This window comes from Furipterus horrens, unplaced genomic scaffold (assembly GCF_987537825.1).
Source record: "Furipterus horrens unplaced genomic scaffold, mFurHor1.1.pri manual_scaffold_7, whole genome shotgun sequence".
NCBI lineage: Eukaryota > Metazoa > Chordata > Mammalia > Chiroptera > Furipteridae > Furipterus > Furipterus horrens.
This window is the reverse complement of record NW_028327177.1, coordinates 2,661,883-2,681,827: the sequence shown is the minus strand read 5'-3', so window position 1 is coordinate 2,681,827 and position 19,945 is coordinate 2,661,883. Positions and strand designations below refer to the sequence as shown.

Genomic DNA, 19,945 nt, shown 5'->3' with positions numbered 1-19,945 from the left:
CGGAAGGCCCTGGGGCGGGCCACCCTTCACATCATATTTGCAATTGAAATTGTCATTGTCTAACTGCCTGTCCGCACAGGGATTTTCAACACTAAGGAAGAGAGCGGGGAGTTTAAACACGACTTGAGCAGATCTGAAGAGGCCACAGGTCTCAGGTGTGACCTGTCATGGGGAGGTTGTCATCTGCCCGTGACCGCAGGCCCGGCTCGGCTCTGCAGTCGAGGACCCGCCCCACATTTCACGCGACCCCCAGAGCGCAGGCCCGGGAGCCTGGCGGCGGGCCACAGAGCCACTCACGCGGGAGGGCACCTCTCAGCTTATCGATTGGGTACTAAAGAAGATGCCTACTTGTGGTCTGGATTCCCTGGCTCCCAACCCAAACTCAAGCCCCCACCGCAGCCAGAGCTCCCCCTAGGGGCGCCTGGGGGACACTGAGGGGGTGGGGGGGTGGCCTCACACCTTCTCAGCCGCAGCCCCTTTCCCTGGCTCCGCCCTCAGGAACCCACAGCCACAGGACACGGGAAGGAAGGGGACAGAGGACCAGGGGCCCTAGAATCGCTAACGCGCGGCGTCTCCTCCCCTGCTGCCTCTGCCATCAGCAGACGCCGCTTCTCACCCACCCGACGTGGGAGCAAAGCCGAGATAAATATCTGCAGGGCCTGGGAAAACACACGGGGGTGGGGGTGGGCTGGCGGTGACGTCCATGTGGCATCTCAGTGTGACGGGGGCACGGCTGACCCAGTGGGGGCCTGCGGGCACCCGAGGTGTTTCATTCCCCAAAGGAGGGACAGCTGTCGTGTGAGACTGCTCCCCGCTCTCCCCTGGCGTGGCCGCCAAAATAACTGATTTCCTTCTGCTGCGTTTTTTGGAGGAATGAAATGTAAAGAAAGGCTTTCGGAGTGTAACGCCAAAGCGACTCATTACGGAAAAATCTGTTCCCTTGTCACCTCCAGGGACAAACCTGGCTCTGGGCCACTGGCACTCAGGGAGCCAGGCACGGCACACGCGGGAGGCGCCCACGGAGGGGCTCTGCCAGAGTCTCAGATGGCTTGTCTTTGCATTGGTAATTGCGACGATGTCACTTCTCCAAAGAACGACCCATAAGTCGGGCGGGGAGCAGAAAACCAGCCGCAACACTGACTACGGCACAGTCAGCGGCGAGAACCGCTTTCCTGAGACTCGGGGTTCCGGGGGGACTGTGAAGGGGGCAGTCAGCTCTCCAGGCCGGGCTGGGCATTAAGCGTCTCAGACCAAGTCCACTGACAGCCTGAGCCGGTCCCATCCGCACGACTCCACTCCCACTCACCCTTTCTCCTTTGGGTCCTGCCTCTCCGGGCTTCCCAGGGGCACCCTGCAATAAAATGCAAGGCAGGACGGTCACTTACCCGGGGCCATCCCTTCTGCACGGGCCTCCTCGCCTCTCAGTTCTCCCCAATCCTGTGTGCCGAGGACGAGGCCCCTCAGACAGAGGCCCGCCGGGAGCTCCCCTCCATGTGTCCGGACGCTGCAGGCCGGGGCCCACCTCCTTAGCTCTCCTTCCTCCCAGACCATGGTCCCAGCCCCTGCTGGGCCCCCTCTGAGCCCTCCTGCCCCTTTTCCAGGGTGAGCCCCTCTCCTTAGCACACCCAGGGACCCTGCACCAGCTGTCATGCCACGCTGCCCTGACCGACCCTACATTCCCATCGCAGCAGGTGACATGTGTGACTCCCAATGCAGGAAGCAGGGGTCCTGCTGTCTGGTGGCCTCTGCTGGTCACGTGCCTTCTGCCTGCAGCACACTCCCCATCTGCCATGGACACCCTGTGTGTGTCCCCCTATTCAAAGGACGCATGTTTGCGTTCCCCCCATTCATATGTAATGGTATGAGGGAGGGGGGTCTTTGGGGGTGGTCACAGGTAGCTCAGGTCATGAAGGTGGGCCCCCATCATGGAATTAGGGACAGTGGGCCTGGAGACCCGGGGACAGCGAGTGTAATTGGGGAGGGAGGAAACCAATCTGCCAGCGCTGGCCTTGGACTTCCCAGTCCTCAGAACCATGAGAAATAAGCGTCTGTTCTCTCAGCCACCACGTCTCTGTGACTTTATAGCAACCGAGCTAGGACACTGTCCCTGTATCTGGGCGGTGGGGACTGGGGACACAGGGTGACAAGGCCGCAGGAGGCAGGAGCTCCCGCTGGAGCGGGGAGTGGGGCCGGGGGCAGACCGGGGTGCCTGCTCAGAGTCTGCGCTTCAGCTGCACGGCACAGGGAGTAGAGAGGTCACGCAGGCAGCCGCGGCCGTGGGCAGGGGGCTGGTGGCGGCCAGAGAAGCAGCGACGGGCCAGTGAGCGGAAAGTGTGGCTGGGGAGGGCACACGCCTCCCACACACGGGGCCCATTGACCTGGCTGCAAGCACGTCACCACGCCCTCTGCCAGCTAAAGAAGAGACCCAAAGGTGCTGAGCGACAGTCTTCCTCATTCCGAAAGCAGAGTGCGGGCTGTGGAACGGCCGGGCTGCTTCCCACAGGCCTATGAACAAGCCCCTGGGTCTCTCCTTAGCACCCATTCATTCGTCTCTCAGGCGCTATCACATATTTTGAACCTGGGCCACGGTGAACAGGGCAGGGGGACAAGACAGCCTAGCGGGGTGTCTGCTTTGTTTGGTGCGGCCAAGGACCGTCAGCGAAGGAGCCAAGCCAGGGCTTTTGGAAATGGGGGCCCGGTGGGCGGGCACCTTTGGAAGAGAGCTTGGCACGCTTCGGAACTGAAGGCCCGGGGTGACTGGAGCCCTGGCCGCAGGGCGGAGTGGGCAAGGCCGGAGCATCCTGGGCTCTGTCAAGGGCACCCGGGGGGGACAGAGCCCAGGTGTGAACTGGAAAGCGATGTGATGTCATGTACGTTCTAGAACCTGAGACCCCGCTGGGGGGAGGGGGCAGTGGAGGGGAGGGCTGGACACAAGGAAGCCGTGTGGGGGTCCCCGCAACTGTCCAGGTGAGAGGGGACGGCAGAGCGGAGCAGGGCCCTTGGGTCAGAGGGAGCGCCCGGCAGAGCTGCACTGTGCTGGGGAGAGTCGGAAATACTCGTCGCTGGCTCAGAGACAGACAGGCAGGTAAAGGGGGGGACACATCCAGAGGGTGCCCTGGGCTGGATGCAGAACGTGTGGGCCCCTGGCAGATTTAAAGTGTGGACCCTTGTTCAGGAGCATCTGAGCAAGTGTGGGGGCTCAGCTAAGCCCAGGGCCCCATGGGACCCCACCTGTCACCGCCCCCCCCCCCCCCATGGAGCCGGCCCTGCACCTCCCACAGGACAGGGTCACCCGGGGAGAGGAGGCGGGGACGTGATACTTGCCTGCTTGCCGGGGCCCCCCTGCTCTCCAGGCTCTCCCTAGGGGGCAGAACATGACATCGGTTAGCTCTACAGCGTCAGCCCAGCGCAAGCAACAGCGCATCTTCAAAACACATCTCCGCTCAGGCCACGTTCCAGCAGACCCCAATCGATGGCCTGGCCCGGCAAGGACACGCGAGCAGGGCTGGCTGTCTGGTCAGCCTGTGCAGAGCAGCCAGAGTAAAGGTCCCAGGGCAGGGAGGGGCCCCCAGGTCTGGGCAATGGGTCCGTCACAGGGCCTCCAGGGTCCCTGCTGTAGAAACTGTCCAGCTCTGATGGGAGACCCCCTCAGAGAAGCAAACTCGGTGAGTGACAACAAGACACTGAGCTCCGGAATGAGCCTTCCCAAGTTCCAATCTTGCCTCCCCCATTCACTGGACCTATGACCTTGGACGACCTCCTTATAACGTCCTCAGGCCATCTGTGCCTCCGTCTCTTCGTCTGTGAAGTGGGAGGAGCAGCGGTGCCGGCCTCATGGGGTTACCGTGAGGTTTAAACGTGTTAATACTTGTGATGCTCTCGAACCTGACCGAGCAGGCGCTCAGTAAACGACCTGCTCTGGGGGGGACGAAGGGATGCGCTGCAGTGGGCCCAGAAGAAGGCGGGGTGCCTGCTGCTCCATGGCAGCCCGACGGCGACACGGGATGGAGGCGGCGGCCTGTCCGCTGAATGAACGGGCTCCAGTGAAAATCAGCGGGCAGAGCCATCGCAGGCCTGCACTACAAGACGGGAGGGCTCAGCAGCTCGAGGGGTGGGGCTGGGCTGTCCGTGGGGCCCCCTCGGGGGCCAGGACCGAAGCGGAGGGGGTGGACAGGAGCACCTGCGTGTCGCACACCAGCCTTGCTCGCCGGCCCGCAGCCCGGGTGTGCACCGCAGCCTGCAGAGGACCCAGGGTCTGTGGCGCGTGTGATCACCCAGCACCCCGGGCCCGGACTCCGGCCGAGACCACCCTGCCTGCAGCCCCTCCGCACCCGGCAGTCAGGTCCAGAGCCCTGGACTCACGGGCCCGCGGGAGCGCGAACAGACCCCGTGGCCACGAATAAACCCCCTGTGTTCTGATGCTACCGCCCAAAGCTGCTCCTCTGTAAAACGATGTCTAAGGGTCGGTCAAGTTCCAAGGCCACTATCCACACCACAGCCCCGTCATGACCGTCGTCAAGGGAGTTTGTATCAGTTGAGCTCCTGGGATGGGCTGGGCCTGTCATGTAAATGCCCTCTGCTGACCTTCAGAGGCAGGGGCTGTAAGCACCCCCGCTGACTAATGAGGGAGCTAAAGCACTGAGGGCAGGAGACTTGCCCACCGTCTCCCGCGGAGGGTGCAGTGGGGCTGAGAGCCCCGCGCAGGTGTGACACCTGAGTGCTTGGTTCAGCCCGCACGCTCCACTGTCCCCAAACGAGTGATGCCACTTTGACCACACACCAGGCCACCGAGGCCCAGCAGATGGGCCTGAGGACACAGGCAGTGGAAGGACACAACCTGAACATGAACCTCACCCCGAGGGCCAGGCATCTTGTCCCCCATCGGGTTCCCTGCTTACCGGAGGCCCACGGGGACCCAGGAAGCCGGAGAGGCCCGGGCTGCCAGTGTCTCCTCTGTTCCCCTTGGGGCCCTGCGGAGGGAGAACTGGATTAGTCCTTCAAGGTCAGGGCCAGCCCACGCAGACTCAGGAAGAGTGTGACCCCTCTGCACTCTGCAGGCTTGGGACACCCACAGAATAGAGGACAAGACCCTTCCCTGCGATGGAGGGGAAGGGGCCAGGGGTCAGGGAGAGGAGCAGGACACGGCGGGTCCCCACAGTGCTGCCACCAGATGGGGACAAAGAAGAGCAGTGTTTCTGTGAGCAATCAATGGCCTTTGCATTCAGAGGAACAGAAAAAAGAGGACAAAATATTTCACAAATCGCCCTGGTATGTGGGTGGTCCCTCCAGACGCCCTCCAGTGAGCCGCTGTCCTTCTTCCCAACAGAACGACCCCAAAGTGTACGCCCTGGAAGGATCGCTTCTTGGGAAGAGCTTTTGGGAATCTTCTAGTCCCCACCTTTCTGGGAAGCCCCCACGTGTGAGTCAGCTCTTCTGGGGCCAGCTGCCATGGAGTGAGTCCAGCCTCGTGACCCAGTTTCACCCCACCGGCTCCGTCGCACCAGCAGCGACAAGCCAGCCCCACGCCACGGCTCCGGAGGGAGCTTACTGCAGAGCTGAGGTAGACCCCTGGGGGCAGCGGTCCCTGGGCCCACAGGGGCCCCTGCCCAGGGGACCAGGCACCCAGTTTGCTCAGGAATGATGAACTTCCAGATGCAGGATTTTCAAGCCTAAAGCCCGGGAGCTTCCTGGCAAACCAGGATGGACTGGGCGCCCCAATGTCCACAGTGACAACAGTGAGCTGGCCAGGCCGCTCTGCGCCTCGCCCAGTAAAACGGCTGCCCGACTCGCCGTACCCTGAGGCTGGTCTTCTCAGCAGGACTGCCAATGTTAGCAGCTAAAATGACAAGAGGCGGGGCCGGGAGGAGACCCACGAACTTGGGGTTCTCCAGCCTAGACGCCATCACAGATCCATCTTCCCCAGCGTGTCTCCCACCTACCAGACCTGAAGCCCAGACCCACATCAGTGGCCAGGCTTCACTGACTACACACTCCACCCTCCGTCTACCATCTGTCCATCGTCCCTTCTTGCCCCCCCACCCCCCGCCTCCTAACCAGCAGGAGGACACTCCTCAGCCAAATCTATGGGATACCGGTCCCAGCTGCACGCTGACCCTACTGTCTGAGACGGTCAGGGTTGGTCAGCCTGAGCCTGTCTCTTGTCTGAAGACAGCCAGCAGCGACTGGTCAGCCTGGTGGCACATTTTTCAGAGTCTTGCGTTGTTTGTCCCTCTGGGGGCACAGGGCTGTAGTCCACAGAGCCCACTGCGTGACCACATGTGCTTTAAACTTCAAAAGAGGTCCTTCCGGCGTCCTCCCGCCTCCACAGCCCATTTGTACCCTGCGAGCCCCCTGCTTTTCCATCGCTGCTTCTAGGGACGATCTGTGACGTGAGCCACAAGCCAGGACCCACCCCGCCACGGAGGGCGAGTACTCACCGGGTTTCCAGGGGGGCCGGGGTCCCCGGGAGATCCTGGTGGTCCGCTCTTACCCTGACGGAAGAAAGAGAAGTGATCGCTCCGCAGGGTTCTCCCCCGGACGTCAGAGCACAGGCCGACGGAACAGAGGGACGGCCGGGCGGGGGCGGCTGACTTCACACCTAAGGCTGTCGCTGGGCCCGCAGGGCTCTCAGTCAGCCCCTGCGTTACCCTCGGGCGCGGGTAGCAGCTCCTGACACGGAAGTCATAATCCTGCTGTAGAATCAGATGAGGCAGTCCGCCCACATTTCAACCCGCCCCAGCGGCCAGTGCCCGCAGCAGCTCCAGGGGACAGTCATGCCCACGTTCATGCACGTGTCCTCCAGCCCAGAGGCTGCCGCAGGGAACAAACAAACCGTCCAGCACACACCGCTCACGGCCCGCCGTGCCGCCCCTGCCGCTGGGGCAGCCGTCTGCCGGCTGGTGTCGGCACTCGCCCCCCCTAAGGCCCTGTGCTGTCCCACGTCACAGAGGCAGGTGCTGAGACACGGGGAGGGTCACGCGGCCGCTCAACTGATTCTCTCCCGATTCTAGGGACGACTCCTATGACCCTCAACTCACTAACCGGGTGGGAGTTTTGTGCCCATTTGTAAATTTGATAAAGATATTTAACCAGTAAGATTCCTGGCAGCATACAAATCAGAAAGTTCAAGAAGGCTCTTGGCTGTCCCCACCCCTGCCCCCGAGGATCAGACCAATTCCTATTAAGCCTGTAAGTCACGCCAGGCGGACTGGGTCATTTCCTCTGCTCAGCGCTCCTCTGCCCGTTTGGGCCTTGCCCGCCAGGCGGCCACGTCTGCCTGGGCCTTGTCCCTGCTGGGAGCAGCCCCCAGGCGCAGCGAGGGCCTCGGCTCTCCCTGTGCCCAGCGTGGAGCACAGAGCCACACCCACAGGCGACACTCTGCTAGGAGAGCAGCCGGGAGCACACAGCACCCCGCTATGCACGGGTCCTTTCACCCAGCGATGCCGATGCCCTGTGATCTGCGAGGCCCGCGTTCAGACCTGCCGGCTGCCCGGAAATGTGTTCCGGGAAAAAGCAGCCAACCCCGCCCGGGCACGTCCCCCGCGCCAGGCTCCACGCGCACCAACTCTGCTCACAGCGGATGCAAACACCATCGTGCACAGAAGCACTAAGCAACCCGCCGACACTCAGCAAGGACCCGGTTTGAGGGTTAGTGATCGTATATCAGGCCTCCACTTGTGCCCAACTAGGCCCGTGTGCTCGGGAGGGTCATCTGCCTGCTCCCACCAGATCCTGCCAGAAGCATGTCGCACAGCCATCTTACCCCTGTGGCACGGATGAGGAAACCGAGGCAGGAGGAAGCACAGGCCAGCCCGTGGCGGGCCGCCCCTACTCACCCCTTCCAGGGAAAGCTGCCGGTCCCTCCTCCCTGCACCTCCCTCCGCCCACCCACAAACCCATCTGTGTGTTTCTATAAATATGAGCGTCAGTTCATTCCCACGCTAATTATATCTGCCCTCCTCCCCTGGTCCTCCCCGCTGCAGGGAGGGTAAGGGCCGAGACACATGAGCTCACGCGCCAGCACAGTGGTGTGCACAGGGGGGTGGCTCTGGGTGACCACCTGTCACCTGTGTACTGGCGTCGGACGGGGGCTGGGACCTGGCTCCCTCCTGAGCCTCAGGCCGCTTCTCAGGTCCCACTTGTCCTCAGGGAGCCCCTCGGGATCTGTGACTGTCAGGAACAGAGGCCATAGCCCCCTCTGCAATGGCTCTGAGCTCCAAACTCCTGCTGCAAGGGCCTCCTGCCAGGTGATCCTTCCGAGGAGGAAACCTTGCAAACCGGGCCCGGGAAGGTGCCGAGTTATGCTGCAGACTTGAGCCCAGCTGCCTGAGTCCGGGTCCTGGCTCTGCCCCTTTATAGCTGTGTGGTCTTAGGCGAGGCCCCTGACCTCTCTGTGCCTCCATTTCTCAGTCGTGGACAGCGAGAGGAACAGCACCTGCCTCCCAGGCCTTGGGGGGAGCTCAGGGAGTGAGCCATGTAACTGCCCGGCCAGCCCCTAGCCCCGGGCCCTGCCAGCGCCCACAAATACTCGGTGTCTGGCTCCAGGCACAGCTGCTGAGGCCGGAGGAGCCTGCTCTGTGGTCAGGGAAGCCCGTCTATCACTCCCAGCTGCCGAGGCCAAGGTCGCCGGAGAAAACCTAGAACCCGTTTTAACGAGTGCAAGAAAATAAGCATTTGGCGACCTTCAGCCGTTGATTGTTGGTTACAACTTCTTCATGATGTCCCTGAGCTGACGGGGACAAGCTAGAAAACCACAAGACTGCCTCCGGGCACCGGGACCTCAGGGCCAAGCCCCGCCTCCCGCCCGCGGCACAGGAGGCCCCGCCCAGCCTCCCCTGGGGCTGCTGCTGGCCCCTGGCCTCTTGCACTCCTGTCCCCAGGCACCCACTGTCCCCAAAGCGCCCCTCCCTCAGCCTTGCCTGTGCCCACGGAGGCGTCTGCGTGCATCAGGGAGTTGCCGAGGGCCGCTCTGCTGTCCAGGAGCAGAACAGAGCGAGGGGACCTCCTTCCTCCGGGAGCAGAGGCCGCGGGGGGGGGGCACGCAATCACCGCAGGCACCCGGCCACTGTCCTATGCCCTCCCGGGATCAGCTCACTGGATTCTTTCCACTTCCGCCGTCTCCAGGGGAGGAAACTGAGGCCCAGGAGAGGTGAAGGACGTCATGCAGCCCGCACTCAGAGGAAGAGGAGGGCGGGGACAGAACAGGAGCTGCGCAGGGAGTGCCGCAGGGCCTCGGGGCGGGGCGCGGGGCTCCCGCGCCTCAGTGGCATGACACTCCCTCCCGAGCTGGTCCCGTGGACCACTAGCATCATGGCTACACCACATCTATGTTTCATATATGAAGAGTCTTGGGCACCCCAAGAACCAGCGCGTGCCCCTTGGGGTGGCAGCACCGCCCAGGAGTGCACGTCCCAGGGGGCCTAGGCCCTGCCAGAGCGGGTGGCACCGGGTGGGTGGGTCATTCCAGCAAAGAGCCTGGGGAGTGTGCGGGGGGGTGGGGCACTCGGGGCTGCAGGTAGTGACTGCTGTACTTTTTAACTACAGAGCCATGCTGACGCTTTCACATCACGGAGGGCTGCGGGGACGAACCCACCACATGTCACCACGGCAATGGGCCCTGCCCAGCCAGACACGGCGCAGAGCGGTCTCCGAGCGACACTCACCGGTGGGCCCCTCAGTCCTTGGGGACCCTGCGGCCCCGTGGGTCCCGCGTCACCCTGGAACAGAGAAAGAGTCATGTTACCCCATGAGGGAAGATAATGTGGGCACAGAGGGACGTGGACCAGAGTCCGCCACGGTGCCCGAGGGACCACGGACGGTGCCCAAACATTCCATCGTCAGTGGCCAGTTACTCCAAGCACGGCCAGCTCACGTCGCGTCGCGTAGCGGGGGGACATGTGAGCAGCCTAACCAATCCGTTCGCTAGCTCAGCGCCCCTCCCGGCCCCACACTTACATCTTTTCCTGGTGACCCTTCTGGGCCAGGCGGTCCCACGGCCCCGGGCTCTCCCTAGATGGGAAAAGCAGAAACAAGACGCCTGCTGTTAGAGAAAGATGCAGAAGGCCAGCACCTCTGAGCAGCAGAGCGGGCAGGACCTAGGGGCAGGCCCACCGGAAAGCGCCCCCCGAGTGCAGCCCTGCGCTGGGGTCTGCAGGACCCCGGGGCCAGTGTGTGTGCCCGGCCCTGTGCGCCTCTCCGAGCTGCAGAGCCAGCGGAAGGGGCGCGCACACCCGCCGGGATTTCTGCCTCCTCTCCTGCCGCGCCCGGCTCCCTCACCTTTCCCAGGCCACGGCGGGGGCGCTGCCCCGGGGACCTGCCATCCCGGGCACTTGGTGGGGAGGGAAGGAGCTACAGGATGTGAAAGCAGGCGTCAGGGCTACGCTGGCGCTCTGCGCACACGGGCGAGCGCGGGGCCCTGGGAGCATCGCCCATGTCCTCTGGCCTCAGATGTCCCCTCGGTACAGTGCAGCCCAGCCAGGTGGCCGCACCTGACCCCAGGCTGATGTGCTCCAATCGGTCGTAAGGCGGTGTCAGCCCCTCCCCCCGCTTCGACCCCGGGAGGAATGCCTAGGAAGACTTGATGACAGTGACGCTTTTAGCGTCTCGCCTGTGACAAGGCACCGCCCTGGCCTGCTGGAACCTGGGCCAACCTCCGGGGCCAGACGGCACTTACCCGGGGGCCCGGCGCACCGGAATCGCCTGCGTGGCCCTTGAAGCCCTGGAAGGAAGAGAATGGAGTTATTCCACGGAGGAGCAGCCTGGCGCGGGGAGGGCGGGCACCTGGGGGGGCGTCCTCCTGGACCCTGACTCCCCTCGCAGAGGGGCGGGGCCTGCTCTGTGCCCGGCACAGGCCGTGTCCTGACAACGTCCTAGAAGCCTGCTGGCCAGGCGGCTAGAGCCCTTCTCCCAACTCCGTCCGCAGCCTGGGCAGGGCTGCAAGGGCTGGTCCCGCAGATGCCTGTCACCTGGTGCCGTGTCACCAAGGATGACCAATGAGGAAATAGCCGATGAGGAAGAGGGGTACAAGGGAGACAAAGTCACCTCGGGTTTGATTCCAGATTCAACCGCTGTGACCTTGGAAGAGTCATCTTACGCCTGGGCATCCTACCATCACCACCCACAAAATGGGGACCCTGAAAAGGCCCCCCAGGCTCAGCTTTCAGGGTTCATAACCTGGAAAGGGGCTTCATGTGTGACCAAGCGTGATGGAGCAGGACTGACATGGAGTCAGGTCTGGAATTTAACCACGGCCCCCACTATCTAGCGGTAAGTCTCGGGGGTCTTACTTCCCTCCACTGTGACTCAGTTTCCACATCTGTAAAGTGAGAATAGAACCCACTTCTGCACAGTTGCTGAAGGGGTTGAATAAACAGTAAATGGTGCTCTCTGCTGCTCAGAGCAGACCAGTTCTGTTTCCCCAGAGAAGGACAGGGCCCGTCTGGGTCCCAGCATCTTCCGCAAAGACACTGGGATCCCAAATCCCGGCTTCTCAGAGGCAGGGACCCTGCTGTGCTCTCCTCCCACATAACCACGGACAAAAGGACCAACTGAGGGACACGCACCATGTGCAGGACACTTGGCTGTGGACCTTACATATTTGTTCTTGTCCTTTACAACCACCCTCCCAAAGTGGGAGCTCAGCTGGTCCCCAATTCATAGAAGAAGAAACAGAGGCTCAGAGAGGCCCCCTGACCAAGGTCACGAGTTAGCAAATGGAACAGGGAATGCTGAACCCAGGTTTGTCTCCCTCAGAGCTCATCTCATTCCCAAAAGCTCTGCTCGGACTCACACCCTGTCAGCCAGAGGAGGTGGGGCCTCCTTCACCCTCTCTGACCTCTGCCCCCCCCCGGGGCCCCCATTCCTTACGACTCCCCATCCACGGCAGGTCCTGCCCCAACACATGTCCCAGCAAAGGGCTGAAAGGAGGGCCCCCCTATCCAATAAGCCAGGAACCACCTTAACAAAAATCACTAATTCTGCATTTTAATTCCCCACAGGGTTTGTTTTCTCCTTAGGTTCTTCTCCTGGTGTAATCGGGTAAAAAGCAAAGAGATTTAGCCAAAAGAAATTGATTTTGTGTTTTATTTTCTCCGTATTGAATACGGGCCAGGTGAGTTATTGGGTTTTTTGTTTTGCTTTGTTTTTACAGAAAAACACATTAAGGAGAGAAAACTAGCATTTTTTTATTTCCTTGCCAGATAATTGAATTTTAGTTTTTTTAATTTTCATTAAAAATCATATTTTTCCCCCAAAACAAATTTAAGGAATTGTGTGGACAATTTTAAAATTATGAAAAAGTAAGTCATTTCACAAAAAGTAAATAAATAAATGAAACCTCAACAACCCCAAAATACACAGATTAAGTTAATTTTTATAGAAAAATATCTGTCTATACTTACATCTATAATAGCTTGACGACTAGATTTGGATACATAAATGCCAGAATTCATGCACAGAGAAGAAGACCAGGAGAAATACACTGGACTCTGAATAGAGCCGTACCTCTGTGTGTTACAGAATGTAAGTAACACTGTTTTCTTCTCTGTTACATTATTTTTTTAGGTGTCGGCACCATCATTGCTATTGTTTTGCAATGAGAAAGGGTTACTGTTACAGTTGGAACCTTTAGCAATGAAAATGTCCAGAACGAAAACTGACTCATTCTTAGGTTCCGTCATCCAGAGAAAACCTATTAAAATAATGATAACTAGGCTAAGAACGAAGAAAAACTTCAAACAATGACCCAATCACAATGGTGGCAATTTTGAAAATAAACTCTCTAGTGACAGCGTGTGCAGGAACTGAATTTGTCACGTCAGAGCCCCAAGTCTTGAAGGAGAGGAACTCTGAACCCCACAGTCTGGCGGTGCTGGACACCTCTGCCCTGTCAGCCATGTAACCAATGGCTTCATTCCATCATGGACCACACACGCATGTGCATGCGCGCACACACACACACACACACACACACACGGCACTCACCGGGGGCCCTCGGACACCCTCTGGTCCTGGCAGCCCCGGCTCTCCTGCTTTGCCCTGGGAGTAAAGAGGAAAAGAAGGGCATGAGGTTGGCATTTTAAGGGTCTCCCCATCTACCCTTGCTGACCCAGGCTCACCACATCCCCACAGGCCTGTCACTGTCCCCTGCCAGTCCTTCCCCTGGCTCCACGGTCCATTTTCAGCCACAGAAGTCCCCACCACCACCGCCTCCGGGCGGCTACGCCCTGGTTCCCCTGGGGTGGGGCTGGTTAGTTCCCCCCCCCCCACGACGTGACCAGGCCTCGGCCCCCCTGTATTCTCAGGAGCGTTCTGGCCTGGGCGAGGGCTTACGCAGACATCCTGGACCTCAGTGACTTTGTTCCTAGCCACAAGGCCACTTCGAGGCAGCAATTGACCATGGCACTGGACAGGTGGGGCACTGAGGTGCAAAGAGACTTGGCCAAGGTGATGACCGGCCAGCCAGCCTGAACCCCCGCTGCGTGTGACCCCAAAGGGGGCTCTGCTCACCCCAGCAGTGTGCCCTCCTGCCAAGGCCTGTACATCCTCATCCTTCCCCACCCACCTTCTCGTCACTGTCACGCAGCTATGGGGACACCTTTGCTATTCAAAGTTCTTCAGTACCGCCCTGGGTAGAAGCAAGCCATGAAAAGAAGCCGGGAGCAACGGTGCTCAAGTCCAGATAAAGTGGTCGGAGGGGTTGGGGGTGCGGAGCAGCGGGGAGCGGGTGAAAGGCATGTCTGATGGGGACCACAGCAGCGGGCTGGCCCTGGCTTCTCGGGGGCTGGGGGCATGTCCATTTCCCCAGCGTGGCCCTCCTGTGCACAGCGTACAAACCATGAGGATCAGATGGGATCCTCCGGTGGGGAGAGGAGAGGGCAAGGAGGGTCCTTGGATTTCGGGAAAACATTGCAGAGGAGGGTGGGGCACAACACCCTCGGGTCCCAGGTTGGTGGGCCAGCGGGCCTCTTTCTCCCGCCCCAGCTTGCCCAAGCCTGGCTGTGAGATCTCAGGGTGTCCCTTCCCTTCCTGGATCTGTCTCTCAGTTGTACCCTCAGGACAACCCTGCCTCGTAGCTCCCTGGGATTGAGGGAAGAGGCGCCCAGCCTGGCCCCTGGCCCCTAGTCAGGTGGGGTGGCCACCCCATCACTGCCCCAAGTTACCAGCACGGCAGTTCACACCCTGCTCTGCACCCCTCCTTAGCCCGTCTCTCACTGCTGGGCATTTGGGGACCCCAGGTCTCTCAGCCCCCAGTGCCGCCCATCCAGCAGGGCTGCCAGGAGCCTCATAGCCATCAGGGAGCCCTGGCACAGTACAGAGTCCCCTGCCTGAGGAAGGGTGACAGCGCCATCATAGACTGGGGTCCGTAAGCCCCTGCACATGCCCAACCAACGGAAGCCGGGGCCACAGAGACTCGGTCTAGCTCACTGTGTGTCCCTGGACAGACGGCACTAAAGAAGAAGAAAACACACCCACAGCGCTATGTGAAAGTTGAAGAAAGGGCAGACTCTCTTCCCTGGGGCCAGCAGGGGCAGCTTTTCAAATATTAGATCTCTACCCTCGCTGGGGCTCACCTGCCTCAGCTTCCCCTCCCACATCATCAGGTGGAGCCTGCCTGGGGCAAGTAAAGGAAAAGGCAGAGGATGGACCGGAGCCAGGGCCCAGGTTCTGCTTAGGTTCTGATTTTGTCGGCAGCCCAGCACGTGCCTCTGGGCCCATCATTTCCTGCCTCTGGGACTCAGTTTCCTCAGCTGTAAAGTGGAGATGGCAGAGTTTACCTGGCGGGGGTGTCAGAAGGAGCGAGAGAGGTAACGCATAGGAAATACCTCGCACGGTACCCCATCTGCGGGGCTGGTGGACACACCACAGCTGTCCCTGAGAAAGCGCTAACCTGGCCTGTCAGTGGTAAGAAGTTAGAGTCTCTCACCGGCTCTCCGGGGGGACCGGGTTTCCCATCTCTGCCCTCTTTGCCTTCTGCTCCCTGCAAGAGAAACGCAAATCCTTTATCTGCCCGAAGACGGCACGGGGGAGGGGGAGACCTGCACAGCTGCACCCACACACAGCAGCCAAGGAAGCGCTTCCCCCGGCAGAACAGGTCAGACGTCCTGGTTTTTCCCCGACACCCGGGTTCTGGCTCGGATGTCTGGCCCACAGTGTCTGGCACAGAATAAAAAAGCAAGAAATTGCAGGGGTTCCTTTATGATTGTTGCTGATCTAGACCTGGCAGGACACGTTCGTGAGGTTGGACGTGGGGTGACAGGGCCTCGTGTCTGGGCTGTGGAATGACCACAGCAGTAGGAGGGGAGGTGTGGGTGCTGATGAAGATGAGGAGGATGCTGAATGGTGCACAGGACAGCCCACAGCACAGCCTCGGGGGCTCGCAAGGGGATATGGGAGGGCTTTCTGGGCAGACAGAAATGCATGTGCAAAGGCCCTGTGGCTGGTGGGGGGAGCCAAAAGCAAGCCAGTGTGGCTGGAACACACACTATGGAGGCTGGGCTGGGGCTGCGGGCAGTGAGGCCCGAAGCCCGGCCCAGACCAGGCAGGAGCCACACACAGGACCTGTTCTCAATGGGGGACAGCCCTTGGCCCCCCTGTGGATCAGCCTTATCACTGACACAGCAGAGGGTGCCACCTCGCTGAGACGTGACGGCATTCTGACCAGTGAACTGCACTTTCTGGGACCGTCATACAGAGATGAGAAAGGTGCTATGCATGCAGGTGAGGCTGCTGGAGACCTTAAAAATAATGGAAAGACAGGAGGCAACAGAAGGATGACTGCATGTACTGTGGGACATTTATTAATTAGAATGTAGGTAAAAGTTATGAACGTTTAATACCAGTGCAGAAAACAGAAAATGTGTCTAGTATCACAAAAATTAATTATCTCGATTATGTATGCACATATATGTGTATGTTCCGACTGTTCTCACTTACGGGTATATAGAGGCGCTTTATACACATACACACATATATACATGAATACACACATATCTGTAAAGAGATGAAAATACTACTTAAATAAGTAAACAACAACAAGTATGCACGTGAAAGAAAAATACTAAGATCAGCTCCCCTGAAATTTAATTCAATGCAGTGATCATCTTCTTCTCCTATTCTAGAACCCATGAACGGCCTGGTGACCGCGTCTTGCTTTGACGATGGTGAAATGCATTTCTGTTTGCTGGTTTGTGTGGCGGGGAACTCAGATTTGTCTTCAATGACACTTACTGGGACTCCAGGGAACCCAGACGGGCCTTCGGGGCCGGGAGGACCTTCTTTCCCCTAAAGGATCCGGGACAGGAAAACACCATTAATGTCTCCAAGTGGCTTTCTGCAAGCACATGCTGTCGCAAAGAAGGAGGGGGCTTTGGCAAGAAAGGGTGGGTGTTCCGCCCCCACCTCCTGCTGTCCAGGCATCACCTCCCCCCGGGGCAGGAGGTGCCTGGGCCGGAGCAGAACTGGGCAAGAGGGCTGTGGACGGGGACTCTCTCTGGCCCTGAGCCCCAGACTCAGGAGGAATTGGAGCTGGGAAGCCTGGCAGGGAAGAAGTTTGGCGCTTTGGCGTTCACAGACCTGGGTTCAGACCAAACTCTGCCCTTTTCCCCCAAACTGCCCGAGACCCGGGTCCCTGCCCTAGAGCACGGACCACGACAGCCGGACAGCTGTGGGTACAGGACCCAGGGCAAGAGAGGCGCTGACCAGGGGCACACGCCCCAGCTGATCTTAGTCACCCTCTTATCCGGAGGTCCCCAACCCTTCGCCACCAGTGGTCACCTTTGGTGTCTTTCCCCCATGAAATAGATCTCATGGTTCTAAAGACTGTGGTTACATTAGTTGCCACATTAATTCTTCATTCCTCTTCATCAGAGACACACCCTGCTGCTGACCACGGCTTCTAACTCTGTGTGAGGCCGTCAGCTCATCCCTCCCAGCCGGGGGGACACTTTCTATCCTCCTCCACCCCCACCGTGGGTGTCCAGGGGCCTGGACAAGGTCAGGGCCTCCTGCCAGAGCTTCTTGCGGGACCGAGCGCTGATGCCAGGTTCTCCACCCTAATGCCTGAGCCACACAAAACCACGTGGTCTTCGGGTTGGGGTTTTAGCTTCTTGAAGAAAAGCAAAAATACTTAACATGTATTTCAGATTCATATAGATTTTATATATTGTCACATAAAAAAGTCCAATCAGGGGACCCAAAACAGACTTTATTAAGTACTGATTCAACTCAATCAAGTCAACTCCAGACCCGGCCCCAGCCCCCCGCGCCATGGGTCAGCGTGGAGTGGGAAGAACGGTGACTGGACTAAGACTGCCAACGTGGACACTAACTTTGTGTGACTGTGGGTAAGTGACCTAACGCCTTCTGGCCTTTTACTCCACATCTGATGACAAGGAGCAGTTGTTCAGGGTGGTTCCCGAGGTGCCCTTGGCCCCGGAGTCCAGGGAGACCAAGGCCTTGACCTGCCTGCGAGCCAGGCTTGGCCCACGACCCTGAGACCCCCGGAGGCGCAGTTTGTGCCTGGCGCTGACCCTGCCTCACCGTGTGACCCTGAACTGTTGTTCTCCGTTGTTCTTATTCATGAAGTGGAGACAGTGGTTCCGGTCCGTCCTAACGTGCAGGGCCATTGGGGGCGGGAGGAGGGGCAGCCAGCAGCCACATCGTCCTTTATCTGGAGGTGTGTGCAGTGGCCAATCTCACAGTGTCTGCCACCCTGAGGGTCACCCTGCGCTTAGGGCACTGAACTAGCCGAGGCCCTCGCTGCTCCAGGCCATGAATACAACGGTGGCTCTGGGATAAGTGGCTGGGGCTCAAAGGGCAGCCATGGTGTAGAGATTCCAGGACCTGGACTCACGGCCCCTTCCCACACCACACACCGCCCGTGGAACAGCTGGCGAGCGGCCGCCTCCCAGCGGGCAGGCTTCCTGCCCGTGTCAGAGGCCCCGGGTGGGCCCGCCCCGAGCCTGCCCGCTTTAGAGAGATGGCTGAGCCCGGGCCTGTTCATGCCGGTTGTAAACTGCATTTGCTGCCCCTGATTTCCAGGTCTTGTCCCCCAAGCCTTCATTTCAGAGGCCAGGTAACTGGGGACCCTGACAGACAGGCTGACTGGTAGTCATGAGACCCTCGGGATGTGAAACGAGGGAGGCAGGAGGACCAGGGTAGGGCAGGGCAGGAAGTACCCAGGCTTCTGGGAGAGCCAAGCACAGACGGAAGGCAGTCCCTGTCCATTGCGGAACTTACCGGGGGGCCTTGGATTCCTGGAGGTCCCGCAGCTCCCGCAATTCCATCCGCTCCCTACGGGCGAGGAGGCCGAGAGTGAGGCCAGCGTGCACCTGCCCAGAGACCACGAGCACCTCCCACGCACGAGCAACGCACGGCTCTCCCATCCTGAGCCTTCCCCGCCCTCAAACCACACAGGTTTCAGCGGGGCCTCTGGCCCCCCCACCAGGCTGCGCTCGGCCCCGGCACACAGGGACGCAGGGACGACACCGCCACGCTGCAGGAAGGGCCGAGGCTTGCACCGGCCCCTCGTCCCTAGGACACCAGCAGACGGTCTCGCTTCACGGGGACATTTTCAGCTCCTATCAGGGAATCTTTCAGGATGGAAGGCAAGAAGTGAGCAATTTATCCTCCAGGGAGACAAGGAAGAATTGCGTGTGTCAGCTCAGGGGCGAAGGGATGCACAGACAGACGGCGGGAGGGACGCCGCGCTCCGGTGCGCGGTGCGAGGGGGGCCCGGCACACGTCTGCCTCGGGGCCCTTGCAGGGGCTGTTCCTGCCGCCCCCACCCAGCCCCCACGGGTCAGAGTTCCCGTCCTGCCCCCCTCTGCACTCGCCTCAGTACTGGCTGCTCGGTGAGACCCCGTCTGCCCACAGGACCCCACACGGCAGGTCTCTGCCCCTCACCACCCGCTCTGCATCTTTCTCCGCAGCCTTCGCCACCACCGGACATCCTAGCGTTGATTGATTAATTGATTGGGAACTAAAGCTGTCTCTTGGAGACAGTGGATAGGAAATATTTCTTAAACCAACAAGCGGTTGAGGAGCTGAGCAGGCTGGGTGACAAAGGTAAAGGCTCTTTAATTAATACATGGCTCCTTCTGCGCTTCGGCTGAGGGGTGCATGAGCCCCCGGCTTCAGCTCCTCATCGGGGAAAGGGCAGAAAGGGCCATCGCCCACACCGCCAGGTGGCAGGGACCAAAGGCCGTGATGCTCACGGTGTGCTCAGCACAGAGAGTGCCGTACAGAGCCAGAGTTCCGGGGGACACGTCCTGGTCTCAGGCAGCTCGTTCCCCGCCTCTGCATCTCAGCTCCTTTGTGAAATGGAGAAACACGTGCCCCATTCCCCCTGCGTCACTGAGAGAATGACATTACTACACATGACGAGGGAGCCAGCACCAGCCACAAGCCCGGGGCTCTCCCCAGAGGGTTCCCTTGCCACACTCTCGGACGACAGTGGTCTGTGTGTGGCTCTGGCCGATGCAGGAGCAGCAGGACTGCGGAGAAGACCCCATGTGGGACAAGAGAGGAGCCAGCGCTCACGAGGCGCTGCCGAGACCTTCCCAGCTGGCTTTGTTCCTGCGTCTCACGTACACACGTTCAGTGACAGTGCTGTCCCAGGTTCTGGAAGAGCCTTAGGGTTGCATGAACGGCCACCCCGTGGCCTGGGAACGCAGGGGAATTGGCGTGGCCATCGAAGATGTCTAAGGCCCACATCCAACAATCCAGGCAATAATATGAGTCCACAAGGAAGGACCCACCACCTGCTCATGAAATGATGACAATATTTAAAACACACGGCCTGAGGTCCGAGCCGCCCCGCACCTGGGCCGCTGCTGGAGCGGGGAGAGGATTACACAGCGGGTCCAAACCGCCCTGAAGGGTGAGCTTCTTCTACATCACTTTGCCAACAGCTCCTGGCCTCCCAGACTTGGACTCCAGCTAAGAC

The 19,945-nt window shown here is 59.9% G+C and overlaps 1 protein-coding gene across 1 annotated transcript in view; it reads right to left on the bottom strand.

Annotated features, from left to right (window-relative positions):
* Positions 1 to 19,945, bottom strand: part of COL22A1 (collagen type XXII alpha 1 chain) — a 154,735-nt gene that overhangs the window by 7,565 nt on the left and 127,225 nt on the right. The window contains exons 48-58 of the mRNA XM_090283112.1: positions 18,238 to 18,291; positions 16,228 to 16,281; positions 14,924 to 14,977; positions 12,982 to 13,035; positions 10,673 to 10,717; positions 9,955 to 10,008; positions 9,663 to 9,716; positions 6,438 to 6,491; positions 4,899 to 4,970; positions 3,325 to 3,360; positions 1,307 to 1,351 (exon numbers count right to left, since the gene is read on the bottom strand). Coding sequence (XP_090139238.1) covers positions 1,307 to 1,351; positions 3,325 to 3,360; positions 4,899 to 4,970; positions 6,438 to 6,491; positions 9,663 to 9,716; positions 9,955 to 10,008; positions 10,673 to 10,717; positions 12,982 to 13,035; positions 14,924 to 14,977; positions 16,228 to 16,281; positions 18,238 to 18,291 — 576 coding nt within the window. The remainder of the gene's footprint in view (positions 1 to 1,306; positions 1,352 to 3,324; positions 3,361 to 4,898; positions 4,971 to 6,437; positions 6,492 to 9,662; positions 9,717 to 9,954; positions 10,009 to 10,672; positions 10,718 to 12,981; positions 13,036 to 14,923; positions 14,978 to 16,227; positions 16,282 to 18,237; positions 18,292 to 19,945) is intronic.